This window comes from Lampetra planeri, unplaced genomic scaffold (genome assembly GCF_965212315.1).
Source record: "Lampetra planeri unplaced genomic scaffold, kcLamPlan1.2.h2 scaffold_2201, whole genome shotgun sequence".
Lineage (NCBI taxonomy): Eukaryota > Metazoa > Chordata > Hyperoartia > Petromyzontiformes > Petromyzontidae > Lampetra > Lampetra planeri.
The window spans coordinates 1-16057 of NW_027614970.1; the positions used below are offsets into that span (position 1 = coordinate 1).

General features: G+C 47.5%; 1 protein-coding gene across 1 annotated transcript; it reads left to right on the forward strand.

Moving 5' to 3' along the window:
* The first annotated feature begins 205 nt into the window (after positions 1-205).
* Positions 206-5789, forward strand: LOC144740483 (ER membrane protein complex subunit 5-like). Its single transcript, XM_078623335.1, has 3 exons — positions 206-311; positions 1951-2054; positions 3918-5789. The coding sequence occupies exons 1-3, from the start codon at positions 246-248 to the stop codon at positions 4051-4053; spliced, it is 306 nt and encodes a 101-aa protein (XP_078479461.1). The 5' UTR covers positions 206-245; the 3' UTR covers positions 4054-5789.
* The last annotated feature ends 10268 nt before the right edge of the window (positions 5790-16057 follow it).

The following is a 16057-nucleotide window of genomic DNA, read 5'->3' on the forward strand; positions in this document are numbered from 1 at the left end:
TATGAACGACCGGGTGTTAGCAATTTGTCGTATTATCTGGCTGTATAGCAAATAAAATAATAAAATTACTTTACTATGCAAGTAAAACATGTGTGTTTTAATATTTGTGTTTTTTATATTTAGGGCCCCTTTATAACATATGCTACAGGCCCCGCACTTGCTTAATCCGGCACTGACACACATGCACGTCTTTTAGACAGACGTTGAGTGTTAATTCAATCGGCGGTTTGAAGTGACCCGCTGTGATGTTGTTTTCAGATCGCTCGTACACAAGGTTAACGGAACAGGAGAACGAAAGCCTGCCTTCCGACGTAAGTGCTGTTTGTTGCTGGCTGCTGCTTGGCGTCTTGTGCCTTTCAGCCAGTGCGGCGCAGCAGCCGTGATTTCAAGCAATAAGTTTGTTCGCTCATTTCTCAATGCGCTTGTCCTGGTGAGGGTCGCGGCGGCAGCGTGTTGAGTAGCGGCGGTCCATACCTCCGTTTCCCTGGCAACGGACTCCAGCAATACTACACTATGCAGTACTATCTACTACAGACTACACTATGCACTACTATACACTTCTATAGACTACTATACACTACACTATACACTACACTATATACACTGCTTTATATAACAAACTACGATACAAACTCCAGCTCTTCCTGGGGAATTCCCAGGCCAGCCAAGAGACATAGTCGTCCCGCCAGCGTGTGCCGGCCCCCGGGTCTTTGCCCAGTGGGACGTGCTGCTGCCTGGTAGAGTTCCAGGGGGAGTCTACGGGGGGGGGGGTATCCCTTGCCAGGTGCCCGAACCACCTCAACTGGCAATACGTGAGCGCAGCCGTCCACTCGGGTTGCCACAGTCTTTATCTTTTTCACGCTATGACACCGTATTAAAATTACGCTACAATAACAGTTATCGTGATTTCGGTTTTCTCGTAAGTTCCCAAATTGTGTTTGCTTGTTTTTTTTATTTTTGTCAAGCCTTTGACGAATTGCGTGCAGTGTGTAACGACGTGATGAGTTTTTTTGAATGCAGAAGACCGGTAATGTAAACGTAGAAAAGCGCTCCACGGTGTGATCGTGATCACTGGAGTGTTGCGAGAGAGATACCCTCTTGTTACCAGACTTCTAATTGCGGTGATGAATACTGAGTCCAGTATGTGTGACCTCTATTTAAGAGAGTCCACTCGGCGATTTTGGGCTATTCTAGAACATTGGTATGGATAAGTCAACCTTGTTTTAATGTTTTCTGGCTGCGTTAAGCTGATTTATTTCCATTTTATAACCCTTAGTGCAGTTTTCTCCATTGCCTCTATATACCGATTGAAATCGCCTTTGCAGAAATTGCATTAAATTTCGTGCTTATCCACTTTTAAAGTGCATTGCACCTTCTTTATATAGCTTTGTTCAAAAATTAACATTAAATTATGTGTACACTGTCTAGATTACTTACAATTTTATGACTGTTTAATGTCGTGCAGTTAAGTTATCTGAATGTAACCCAGCCCTTTGCAAAGAGGCAATGTTTCATGTGTCTCAGCAGGTTTATTTAATCTCCTGGTTAAATGTTGTTCCACATTACACACTACCCAGAACAGTCAGTCTCAAGTAGAAAATCCTCCTAGGTTGTTTTCCTGGAGTAAGTGACGATTGGTATGTGTTACCCCAATTAATTAATTTGCGAGTAATTGTTTTAAAACTTGGACCACGACGCCAGGACAAAATGCCGTCTCTTCTTCAAATGATAACCATGGCATCTTTAAAACCCACCTTGAAGCTGATGACGCATATTTCATGGTCATTGCACCCGTGGCGTTAACCAGGGGGCCTGCCACATTCGAACTATATACCTCCGCCACAAGTGGCGAGCGTGCTATTTAGCTACGCGATGTCACTGTCCAATTAAAGGATTCTGACGTGGATCTGCTAAACGTGGCTTGAGCGAGCGCTGTGCCATGCCGTGCAGATTGTGCTGCAGACGCTGCTGGGGCTGCTGGTGGCGGTGTACGGCGTGGTGAACATCGCCGGAGAGTTCCGTGACATGGACGCCACCGCCGAGCTCAAGTACAAGTGAGTTTCCCCCCCTCCCGGAGCTCTGTCTCTCTGTCTCTCTCTTGCATTTGATGTCACAGGTCTGCATCCGAATCACTCAGGTCACTTGATTGCCATGGCATCGAGTTTTATCGGCCTTCTCGTTCCACATTTTAGTCGCTGTGAGGCGCGGTCCTCGACAATGTGAATAATGTGGAGGTAGGTGAGATTGTGCCATCCCTGCCACTAATCCCTCGCCAAAGACAAAGATCCCCCATATAGCCTATGCGAGTTGCTGGGGTAAGTGCTGATCGCGAGCACATATGCCCTACTTTTGCTCACAACAACAACAACCGGCATTCGCCACTAAGTGGCGGTGACGTCACCACGACGCTTGTGCCAGGTTGGATGTTTCCAATCGGCGAAGATGCTCCATTAGGGGGGTCCACGTTTCGCAAGCGTAGAGAAGGGAGGGAATGACCGTGGTCGAGAAGACTTGAAGCTTCGTGCGGAGCGACAGTCCAGGTAGCTTCCACACAGCGTTACGCAACCGATGAAAAGATAATGCCGCTCGACTGATTCGGAGTGAGACCTCTGCTGTCAAACCGGAGCCGGTCGTGAGCACGCTACCCAGGTATGGGAAACTCTCCCCTCTCTCCACAACTGCCCCATCACCGATTGGGAGTTGTGGGGGTGGAGTGCCTGATGGTACAAAATACCCAGGCAGGTGCTTAGTTTTGGTGGAGCTGATGGTAAGGCCCCACCTCTTTAGTGGCACGCTCCAGTTTCAGCAGAAGCGCCTCCAACTCCTCCTGAGTGCTCACAAGCACACACACACACACGGTCCTTGTCACCATAACCGCTGGTTTTCGGATATTGTTGGTGCAGGAATGACCCATGAACAGTAGTAGCACCAAGCCATCTGGCCGTGTGCTCCTTGAGCAATGAGCCTTCCTTTCTCCATGCCCTACTCCCTAACCCCCACTTCCCCCAACCCACTTTGGTAGGGGAGGTGGTAGTCAAATGCTTTGCGAGGTGATGAGTTGGCTCAGAGGTCAGAGCGCTGAGCTTCCACCATTGAAACCGTGGGGCCCATTGCATAGAGCAACTTAAAGACAACAATGGCCAGAGCTCCTATCTCAATCAGTGTCAACTGGCCACTGATAAAGTTCAATGCAGACTTTTGTGGGACAAGTGAACCCCGGAGGCTCCTCTGTGGGTGTCAGCGATTTGGCTTCTACTTTTGACATTCCACAAAACGGTACCACTTGTATCGACCCTGGATAAATGATGGGCTGTGTCGTTTCTGGATGACCGCTGCAAAGTATGATCTTGTGTTTTGATTTAGTGTGCTGATCTTAAAGGTGCATTGAAAATGTTTGATACTCCGACTGATGCTCCTGCTGTTGTGGAATGACTCTTGCACCTAGCTATGGCTGCAGGGTTTGGTGGTACATGTTGTTTATGTCGTTTATTGTGAAATTTCGGTAACAGTTCCTATGATCACTGTTACATTGCTTTTATGGCTTTATTTTGGTGATTTTGAAAAGTTTTTTGGTTTGGCCATGTTTGTTTGTTTGTCGTACGGAGTTAGACTGATGGCCTTAATCTAAGTTTTCTTGTGGTTGTTGTTGTTTGACTTGCATCCCACTGGGATTTTTGCACACAGCGTTGGTGTACGGTGCTTTTTCTGCAATATTTTGCTGTCTTTTCTTGGATTTTCTGTTTGCACATAGTCATATAGTCACTTTAAGATGTTTTCTTGTTCATGTTTTTGTTTGTTGCGGTTGCACCCGATTCAAGAGCCGAATGGCTCACAGGGCTATACCAAATAAATGAAACTGAAATGTGTAGTAACTGCGACCTATCCACTGTGCCTACTCACGCCATTCTTTCCCGCAGAACGTTTGAGAACATGAGCAATCGGCCGTCCTTCTACACGTTCAACCACCGTGGGCGGGCGCTGTTCGGCCAGCCCGAGGTCCCCGAGACCGTAAGGGCGGCCGATATCCCCAACCTGCAGCGGCGACTCAAGTGACGCGACGGCGCTTGCGCACGATGCAGAAATTCGCAGAAGCAACCGACCAACTTCCTTGGACAAACTTTGCATTGTTTTTGTTGGCAAGACAAGAGTTTAGCTCCCCGTGAGGTTTTAACCCAGATGTTTATATTTAAATATTCGTCGTCGTTAGAAAGTTTTTATGTTTCTCGGCTTCTGCGGATTTCCTTTGCGGCTGTAATTTCATATGTAATTGATTACCTTTGGTTGCCCCTTGCATGCCTAATGCAGTGAAAAGGAATTAATAATTGGTGTGATATTTCTGTTTTCCTAACCATTAAACATCATGTTTGAGTGGGGAATCTTTTCATTGCCGAGGGCCAAATAGGACTTATTTACCGAGGGTCAAACGTGAGAACTTTACGTATTCATTGCCTTTTTAGGCTCTTATCCACTTGAAATTCGTCCTAGAACACACATTTTTCATTAGGTTAAAACATTCCCTGCTCGTACCCTATTCTCGTGCATCTAGGATGCTTGCATAGATGGATTATAATGTTTCTTTGCCGGCTGCTTGGATGTGGTAGGGGGGGGCCCCATGTGGCTGCAGGCCGTGTGGAAAAAAATCTGCAGGTAGTATCCCCACCCCATAACTGGAGCTCGCTTTGATTTGGTTTGCATGGTTCATGGAAAGTACTGACGGGGAAGGGCTTTGACAAGTATCCGAGAGGTGCGTGAACACCTGTACGTGTGTAGTCGCACGGATCTCTTCCCAACTGGGATGGAGTCACAATCCTATGGACCTGCCATTCATATAATTATAAATGACACTAATTTATTCAAGAGAGGTCTCACCGAGTCTCAGGACTCTTTTTCTTTTGTTGATGTGTTTGACAATTGTCATGAGTGTTTGCCTGTGGGATTGAGCGGTGGCACCAGGGTAAGTGCACTGCACTATGAACTTTGTGGCCTCTGTTCGATTCCCAGCCATGGTTAACATTCGTGGAAAGTGATGCCATAACCGGTCCTGGCCGACTGCTTCACCAACCAGCACTGCCCACAGTGGTCAATTGTGGTCAACCGACATGACCAACACTACGTGGGGAGGCCTTCATCCAATAGTCGATTGACAGGGCTATAAACTACGTGAACAAAATGCTGATGTTAGATTTAAGCTCACGGAGCAAACCCAACTACAAACAAAACAGTGAGATGCGATACAAATGTGACTAACAATTGCATGAAATAATCTAATTGTAACAGTTTATTAAATTGCTAGGGGTGGTGAATATCTGTGCAAGTCGGTGATATCCTGTTCAAATGAGCATTGAGGCAGTGTATCGATGCTAATCTCGTATTTATAACCCTGAGTGGGAGGTGTAAGTTCCACATCCCTATGTCCTGCCGGGGGTGAGGCTCTCCATAATGCAACTACTGTTGGCTACTGCAGACGTGGACCCTAGAGGGATGATTGGTCAAGTCGACCCACAGTATTTGAACCCCTGCGAGCTGCACGCTCTACCGCCAAGCCACCCGGTGAATCGGTTTACCAGATGGCTCGCGCACTTGCGTGGACCATCAAAAACCATCATTGCTAATGTTAATACAATTACCACTAACTGCTAAGTACCACGGTGTAATGCGTTTGTAAAAAAAAAGTTACATTTCTATGCAGAACGAACGTTATGGTCACACTGCTGCCCAGTACAAAGTGTGGCTGCTTTTCATTTATGCTGTTTTATTCTTCATTAAAGTGAAACGCCAATGGGCATTAATTGGGTTTCTGTCCCCGATGAATGTCTGCCATCGTTCCTTATCAACATAAAAGCCCCGTTAAATCGGCACGCTTCGTATGGAAATGTTACCGCTCACGATTCTAAAGCCTCCAGCGACGATTTGCAAGCCCCTCATCCCATCATCTGAATCGCGATGACGAGAACGAAAATAATTGAGTGCTGTCTACCTGTTGGTTTTGTTATCTTTTCATTTTCGAGTGCCGTATATACGACGTGTTTAGTTTTGACGGGAACCGGCACACGTGGTGTTGCTGCTCCTTGTGTAAGGATTAATTTGTCCCTTAGCCCTTCCAGGTTCTTGGTGGATTGTTACATCACATGACTGAGCGGTGGTGACGGACGGCTTGGGACCTCCGTCCAGAGTGGATTGATCGTGGCTGATGAACAAACTCTTCTATCCAAAGGCCATGCATGAACATGCTGATGAGAATTCCTGCATTTGCATGTGTTCAGCTATACAAATTTGAATATACGTTTGCATGTCTTTGTGGGTCTTGCTTCACCACTGGCCATAAAAAGTTTGACACCATATGCTTGTGTGTTTATACGAGCAGTGCCGTGGACTGTTTCTGAAAAGCGTAGTGCGTTCCAGATGTCAACTCTCATGAACAATACAAATGCGAATGTCACAGTTCAAAACCTTTCATGTTCAAGTCGCACAAAATTCTGTAGAAGTGCCGAGAGGAACAAGATACATTTAAAATAGCTGCCGTTAACATTGTATAAGGAATTCACTTGACACTCCTGAAGCCAGTATTCAGCATCCCAAGGACCTCTTTTTTATCGCCCATTGACCAAATTAGAATATAGTTTCCTTTTCCGCAGCCTTGCCCATTACAGTATAGTAATTATATTATCATTCATAGAGCATGCCTGCCCGTCTCCCCCCCCCCCCCCCCCCCGTCTTTCAGCGAGGCGAGTCAGAAGGGTTGTGCATCGCGAATCCGCGTCGTGTTTGCGCCACATGCCGTGCCGCTCTGGAGATGTCTTCTTGTCGCTCCGTGACCCCAAATTAACAGGAAGTGGTTTCACAGCCCAAGACGAATGGGGGTGTGGAGAGTTAGTGAGGCAGAGAGCGAGAGGAGGGCGACGCTGTTCCTCTGTAAGAGAAAATCAATGTTGCCATGACTGCCGTGAAAGTATTGCGAAGTTTTTGTGATGGGGGCACCGTCTGAGCTACCCACTCGCCAGGACCCATAAGCCGAACCACCCGAGTCGGGCAAGCCTCAAGCCCACGAAAGGGAGGCCAACTCACTTCGAAACCACAACATTTAATAATTTAACTCGCGAACCAACGAAGCTAAACGCGCGACACAAAACCAAACACTCTTAACGCTACAGATATTCGGGACTAATAAGGGTCACTGCTCCCAGATGCCGATATTATGACTGTCTTCTTGACATCAAGGACTTTGCTCCCTGGAAATGGGTGACGCGCACTCGATCGCCTGAATGTTCCTGTCACAGAGAATTCTGCTTGAGCAAAGCATACGGCCTCTCGCTCTCTCCTTGCGCTGGGTGGGATGTTGAACTTGGACTAATTAAGTTACACTTTCATCATGGGACCTCCTTTGCCAGTACCAAAATATAAGAATAGGTTGTTGGTGTTTTAACATCTTAACACCTGTTTTGTTGCCAGAAAAAGGGGAAAATCTATTCTCAAGTTACACTTTCATAGAGGTTTATTGAGTTCGATTGCGTAAGTATAAATGTGTCGTTAAACCCGCCACCACCCGACACATCCACTTAGTAAAGTTTGTTGCATAAACAAACCATGCCAATTTGTTACTCGTACAGCACACCCGGTGTGTTGGAGAGGAAACCCACAACATTTACAATTCGAGTACGACGTTTCGCCGGTAATTATAACGAGCATCATTCAGGCGACAGCCAGAATTCACGGTTTGTTTACGTGACAAACTTTACTAATTGGCTGTGTCGGGTGGTGGCGGGTTTAACGACACATTTATATTTCCGCGATCTAACCCAAACACCTCTCATGGATAATATTGGTCGCGAAAGCCTACTAAGTGGTAAAGTAAGTTACACGTGAAACTGCCTGGGCAAGACTCGAACAAGGGAAGTTGAAACCTGGGTTCCGTCCTGATAACGTTCACTGCTACACTCTCCAGCACAGGAACACATTCCTGTGGAGGGAGCTGGTAGGAACGTTGGGTTGCTCGGTCAATGGCCCGGGTCAACAGCGGCGTGGTGTCTTCCGCAAATATGCCCGACTGTGAGGGCGGGCACAAGCCGGCGTGAGTAGGTTAACCGTTGAGTTTTATAAGGGCACCACGGGGTGACCAGCCCCTCCCCACCCAGCCCCACCCCTCCCACCCAGCCCCACCCAGCCCTTCCCCTCCCCACCCAGCCCCTCCCTACACGACGGACACAATAATCCCCTGTGGGCTGGTGTAACTAGGAGGTTCCTACCAGTAAAATGTTGCACGCAAACAAGGGTTGTGCCTTGACAGTGGGGGGCACTGGGGACCCGAGGCTTTGCAGTCTCAAAATCGCCTATACTGCCAGGATTGCTTTTTGTGATTAGTTATCCTTCCCCTGCACCTCCGATTAATATGATTGGATACGTACGGTGCGAAATAAGTTCAACATATGAACATTATGGCGGGACCCCGGGGTCCCATAAGCCCCCGGCTCTCGCATAAACATGAAAACAAACCTTTTCTCTTTTTCACCAATGGATTTGAAGGATGGTGGCAAGTGTTTTCTTGTTAAACCTTGCCTTTTAAACTGAAAACTTCTTCCCTTCAGTACCTATTTAAATACACTATCGAAAAAATAATTTACACCCTTCTGTCAATCATCGTGTTTCTCAGTGTGGATTTGTGAACACACTTTGTAAACAGTACATAAAATAGTACGCGTTTTCAATGTGTTCATATTGTAACAAGCGTTTATACCAATGTCACTCTACAGAGTAGTGGGTCGCCGCTCCTCTTATCCGCATTGGACTATGGCTTAACCGCAAAAAAAACCTATCTGCACAGATGCATACTGACAAGAGAAGTATTATCAAACAGGAGGAATTAACGGTGCAACGCATCTCATCTGTTATATATCTGCAGGTAATAGGATTGTCATCGATTGATCCTGGCTGCAGATATTGGTAGGTCACATAATCAAGATAAGAGCAGTTTCACCGTTTTATGCATACAGTTATGACAAATAAAGTACTTAAGTCGTGTAGGCAGATTGAGCAGCTTTGGATGAGACTTATGATCCTGCCCATACCCGAGCATGGAGTGCATTCGCTTGTTTAGCTCTTCTGCGCATTCGTCCTCACTGCCGCGCTAGGACACGACACGACACCAGAATGATCCACGCCAGGTTGGTCGCAGCGTTTATGTGCGCGGTGGGACGGAGTCGCCAAAAATACATTAATTGATTACAATTTTGATTTCTGTTTATTCGGGACCCCAGGGTCCCGCCATAAGGTTCATATGTCAACTAGAGTCTTGCACGTTATATCGTTCACAATCTGATGGTGTTCAGAATGTTAAGCTGTAAATATAGAACACAATTATCTTTCGTTGTCGCTGATAAAAATTAGCAAAGATGAGTATGCACAATTTCTGCATGGAGTCCAGTTCTCAATCCAACACCCTCAAGTAGGATAAGACGTCGAGTGGAGGTTTCCTAAATTTAGCACAATAAACAATATAGGCACATCCTGAAATTTGGCCATGCACTACAATCTCAGTGTAGTGAGTCCAACTGAGTCGCAGACGTTGTCTTGGGAGCAACACTTTATTACACCAACTCAACATAACATAACGTAACCTACACTTGGGTGTTGAATGCCCATCTAGCCACACTACGGCAGAACTAGACACGGTTCGCTATCCCGGCCCGGACCACGAGCTGGGTCCCGGACCGCGTGGCTAGAGGCTTCTTCAACCCGACGTGGATCTTCGTTACCAACAACCCGAAGAACCCCGAGCCCCACACGGGGCCCCCGTTATATCGGCCTGGGCTGGCTCCGCCCCTCGCCCTGCCCACCTTCTAGATTTCTCGAGCTCTTTCCCGAAGGCTCCCGAGAGCTCCTTTATACCACGTGACTGCCCAGCGGCCCCCGTCCACCGGTGGCCTTCCTCCAATATCATCCGGTCACGTGTCGGCAGGTCAACCAGCGTATCATGCCCCAACGTAACCCTGGCTGGCTGACATCCCCTCTTGCTCCCTCACCGGGAGCCCGCACCGCACACTGTACGTGGTGCCTCCGCGCTGACCAGTGCTCACCTAAGTCCCGCTAGGGCTGGTGGTACTACGCCCAGCAACCGGGCTGCACATAATAACATTATCCGTCGTGGATTAGTAAGCCTGGCACCACACAGTGACATTCACAGTCACTACATTAGCGTAAGCTGTGACGGTAAACACCGTGATACAGCGGACTCTATCCTGAATCTCTATGGGCCGATTTTCCAACGAGGCAAACCCAACCGATATAAGTCTACTCGCCGGGATTGTTCAGGCCACGGGGACACCGGTACATTTGAGTAAAACTACCTTTAAATGGGGAAAATGTCAGGGAGACATAACATGAAACATTGGACTGCCTGAATAACACTTAAATGAGCGCTTATTAGCAGAATGAAACCCATGTCTCTCCTTGTCTGTGTCTCTGGGTATCTCTCCCTGTATCTGTCTCTCTCTCTGTATCTCTCTCTCTGTATCTCTATCTCTCTGTCTCCTAATCTTCCCCTCTTGTCTTCGCTTGTAGCCCCTCTTCTTATCGCATGGGTGGCCATAACCACTTGGCCGTGAGGCCACAGCTGGTCACCTCTCACGCTTTTGTTTGCTGTAACCAGAGGCACTCGGCCTCTCCTGAATCGTTTTAAGAAAAAAAGCTGTTGCATATATAAACGTTGAAATAGATCTTCACACGGGCAGCAGCATTGCGCCCACACGGACGCACAAGGGGCCGTCCATAAATGACGTCATGCACCTGGGGGGGGGGTCAGACATTTGTGACGATGTGTGACGAGGGGGGGGGTGAGAAATGTGACGTCACATCAAAATGCGCAACTTTAAATAAATATAGACAACACGTTCTACTTAATTCAATAGACTTTTTAATACATGTGAAGTATTGGAAATGACGGCAGGAAACTCCTTTGACGGGAACACACTTCTTTTATTAAATCTTGACTTGTAACGATACAACGCGTGGCCTCTCTTCTTCACAGTACGGTCACCATACAACGGTACAACTCGTGACCTCTTCTCTCCGCTCCACACTTCTCTCGACTCCCGTAGATTCTGTGCTGCTGGCCCTCTGTGCCTCGTGTAGACTCCGCGCCTCGGCTACACTCTTCTCTCGTCTCGTGTAGACTCTGCGCCTCTGCTACACTCTTTACTCGTCTCGTGTAGACCTTACGCATCTGGCTACACACTCTTCAGTACCCGTCTCGTGTAGACCTTACATCTCCGGCTACACACTCTTCAGTACCTATCTCGTGTAGACCTTATACTCTCTCTGGCTACACCGTATGCATTACTCGGCTCGTGTAGACCTTACACTCTCTCTGGCTACACCGTATGCATTACTCGGCTCGTGTAGACCTTTCTCTCTCTCTGGCTACACCTTGTACATTACTCTCCATTACTCTACATTACTCTCCCTTACTCTCCATTACTCTCCTCTCCGGGCTCTATCTCTGCACCTTCGTCTTCATTCCTAGATGGTTCCACTTCCTCCTCCTACTCCTCTGTGCATCACCTTATATATCCCTTCCTCCCGGGAGACGGAGCGGATGCGGACCTCAACGTCGGCACCGCTCCTCAGTTACCCAATCACCACGCGCTATCTCTACGATCCGTTTCCGCCCAGCGCGTGTTTCCACTCCTCGACCAATCACACCGCGCTGCCACCCGATCACTCCCTCTCAGAGCGTCACCGGCACACAGCCAATCAGCAGCACTACCCCCACCCGCGCGCTGACGCCTGCTCCTCCCCGTCAGCGCGCGTCACCACACACACACACGTACATACGCGCTGGCACACGACGTATACCCCCAGCGCGTATCACCACTACACATGTTTTCTCCTACAACATCAGAGTGCAGCGCCACATTAAATACGCACTACAATGACAATAGTTTAAAGCGATTTGAAGCATGTTTAATTTGGGGGGGGGGGGCAGAGCTTTGTGAATATTTGAGGAGGTCTGACTTTTTGTGACGTCGTGTGACGAAGGGGGGGGGGTCAAAAATCGTCCAAAATCACGTGACGTCATTTATGGACGGCCCCCGAGCTAAATTCTCTTTCCCCGACTCCTCTTCCCATGGTCGCTGTGCGGGTGGAGGGAGGCTTGCCCAACCAGCACCGCTACGCACGCGTCCGAGAGAGGAGGATGAGGAGGGGGGGTGAGGAGGTGGGGCAGAGATCCCCGACTCCCTCTTGGTCCCACGGGCGCGGCAAGGGAGGGACACAGAGGGCGGGGGGGGGGCTCCCTCGAGTGCGCGTCGCTGCACAAGCCTCCCCCCCCCCCTCCAGGTCAAAAATGAGGAAATTAAAATCGTTACTGGGAAGTGGACGAAATTGACAGTGACTCGCAGTCGTAAGTTGTTGGCACGGCAGTCACCTCGGCTACATGCTGCTGCCTCGTCAGCCACCTCGTTCAGGGCACCTCGTCGCCAATTCTCAGTTTCTCTCGCTCACTCAGCCATCGAATTGTGATTTTGTGGCGCATTGGAGCTCCCGGCGTCGAATCTACTAACGTGAGTGTATTGCGGTTGGTTTATTCATCAATGTAAGTCTCATCATCATCATGGTTGTCAGTCGTGATCAGTCCACTGTTGGGATGAAGCCCTCCGCAATGCTGCCGCCATCTCCATCATGGACCGCCTGTGTCGTTTAAGTTCACGTGGTTGTGGATTGTGTGTTTGTTGTGCACGTTGCACGTGATGTCAGTGTTCACGTCTGTGCAGGATCATTCTTCGGTTGTAGATGTGTCTCGCCGTTGTCTCGGTGATGTTTCAGATTATGTACGACGATTTTGTGATGAGTAATGGGTGGAGTTGTTGCTCCTAACATGATGTTGTAGCTTACTATTTGGTTCTTTCGGTAAAGTCACGTAGAAAGAAAAAAAGTAGTATATAATAACATACGACGTTTCGATTGCAACACAAGCAACCATCAGGTACAAATAAAAGAGAAAATAAACCTAGTAAACTTAGCAATATAATGCAATACAACACAGATAGTCGGCTAACATAACAGTCAACACCCTACCTGGTTGATTACGTTCTTCCAAAGATTGCTAAATTTGAGAGAGAGAGAGAGAAAACACAGACACGGAGACACACAGAGAGAGACACACACAGAGGCACACAGAGAAACAACGCCTCTGTGTCGAGGCCTTAAATAGAGAGGGGGCAGAGAGAGAGAGAAGGGGGTAGATAAATCAGCATGTTAATGACAGATTTGAGCTTTCGTGACTGCGGTAAATAATAGAGCAACAACACGAGGTCAACACACAGAGAGAGAAAACACTTAACCAAACAAACTTCGTAAAATTTGGAAATGTAATGCAATGGAACAAGTTTGATGGTGTAGCTTGTTACAAAAATGTTCCCCTTCCCCCCTGAGTTCCCTCACCCCGGCACACAATGCCCAACCCCTCCGTGCCCACAGGGAGAGATGGCATCCCATCAGCGCTGTGACGTTTGCAGAGCGCATGCTTTAGACATTAAAATACTTCGTGCTGTACAGCCGAGGCTTAATTTCACACTCGATGTTTTTTTCCAGAACGCTGCTGCTAAGCTGCTTACTTGGAGTCGTGATTAATGGCGTAAGGCACTACAACTACAGTACAAGGTAAGCATATGCAAAATAATGCGATATTATTGTACCCTCTCTTCAAGTGATCATACGAACACGTCTATAAAATGAAATGCATGGCATCGTCACATTAGTATCGGGGACAATATATGGCAAGCGGGATGTGACGTGCCAAATCAATTCCCGTAAATTCGCGAAATTAATCGTTCTACAGCACTTCGGGCAAGGTAGCTCCAGCGAGCTCGACCACCTCTTCCCAGGATATTCCAAACAATGAATTGTTTATCGTGTCTCTGTCAGCCTCTTGCCTCCTGGTGGAGCTAGTCAGTGTCAGTGATCTCGGCAGGTCCACGTCGCCCATCAGCGTCCCTCGGTTAAATAGAACGCTGGGCTGGGGCGTGGATAGTTTGACGGATTCGTGCATTGAGTCGATCGATAAAGGCACGTGTGGGCCCTGTTGATCTTTCGGCTTCCCGTCGGGCGGGCCAAATGAATTGTGACGAGGCTACGCATCCTGCTGCGGTGCAGGAGCGTATCCGCCAGGACAGCAATGGATACGCATGGATTATGTAATTCTTACCAATCACGCGTTTCCCTTGGAAAGTGCAAGGCTGTATTTAGCGATATGGATGCTGATGGGTAGCTGTCAGGGCAAAACACTTTTCAAGTTATTTTTGCTGAGGTGTGTTTGTCTCCATTCAGGCCGGTTTGCAACAGCGTAAGGCCTTTAATAATAGTAACGCAAGTTAATATTGTTGCCTTCATACTGGATATAATTTATGAGAGCGTATGCCAATAAATAAACGCTTTCAGCCTACGCGTTAACATGTTATGGGCCGGAGGACAGAGGAACTGGCAGGGGAAAGGCCCTGTGAGTCTGTTGGCCCTGCCAGGCTTTCGCCTGCAAAATCCCTTGAGATGGAACATCTTATTTTTGCAAGGGTGTCAATTGACATTTGCATCGCACGTACCTCCGATTACCACAAATGGCTACGTGCCGTGCGAAAGAAGTTCAACATGCATAAAACTAATCACGGCACGTATAGATTTCTGATTTGATTTAGCTCTTCACACTCACGTGGGGGAAGTTATATCTGAAGGCGTGGGTGCGTTTTGCACAACCCCGTGCGTGATTCACTGGTCAGGAAGTGAAAACTAAAATTGGCCAATATATTAGTGGAATGACACTGTACTATAACGTACACCCTTTGCACCGCTACCATGCCTTGTTTTTAAAAATTGTAAACACATCAGGCTGCACGTGTTTAGCCATTAACCCAGTCCGTAACCCCGTCTGTAACGAGAGGACGAGGTGGTGGGGAGGGGAGCACGATAAATATCGTGAGGTTGATGCGATATGAGGCAGCCAGTAGTTGTATTCTTTTTTTGCGGACGTTTACCCGACTGCAAACTTGGCCACATTGATCGTCAATAAGGGTTTGCCCAAAACTTAGGAGACACAACCCAGAGGCGAGGAACATTGGGCCAGTTTCTCTAAGCCCTCTCATGATCCCGCGGCACTCGCCGAGACCGACCCCTCACAACGACGACGATGAGTCGAAGTGAGAGGAGGTCATGTTTGTACTTGACCCTGGCTCTTCTGCAATCGAGGTTGTGCTGGTATGGTCAGGCTCCAGCTTGGCACGGTGAGGACATGTTTTCCTCCCTGTGCGCTGTGTTGCAATACAGTCACCCCTGTTTCCTTCCTGGTACGAACTAAATGAGGCCCGCTTAACTCACAGCTGAAGGCAGTATTAAGATTAGCTCCCACTCTCAATGTTTTTGTAACTTAATTTTTACAATGACCTTTTTTAATAGATATAATCAGGTCAATTGCTTTACTATTCCAGCAAATCGCCCGATGATGCTGGATGTAATTATCACCGAAACGTCGTACTCAAATTGTAAATGTTGTGGATTTACTATCCAACACATCGGTGGGCTGAAGTAGTAGCTAATTGGCGTTTTGTTTACGTAACAAATCCCTTACTAACTGGCTGTGTCGGGTTGTGGACGGTTACGACACATTTATACTTACGCGATCTAACCTAAACATCTTTATTATGAATAATATTGGTCGCGAAAGCCTATGTGTTAAACTGATATATATATAATCTGCCTGAGCCGACTTTCATAACAGGACATTTATATATTGTTTTTGTTTATGCAGTTTCCTTCTGTAACGTGACTCATTGCTCACATTTCTATTTGTATCACTGCTGCTTTGTTTTATGCTCAGTTTAACTTGTAGTATGACTTTCACGACGAATATTATCCATGATAGAAGTTGATTGGGTTAGATTGCATGAATATAAATGTTTTGTTAAACCCTCCACCACCCAACAAAGCCGATTAGTAAGGTTTGTCACGTAAACAAAACGTGCCAATTCGTTATTAGATCAGCACACCGCTTGTGTTGGAGAGTAACCCTACAACATTT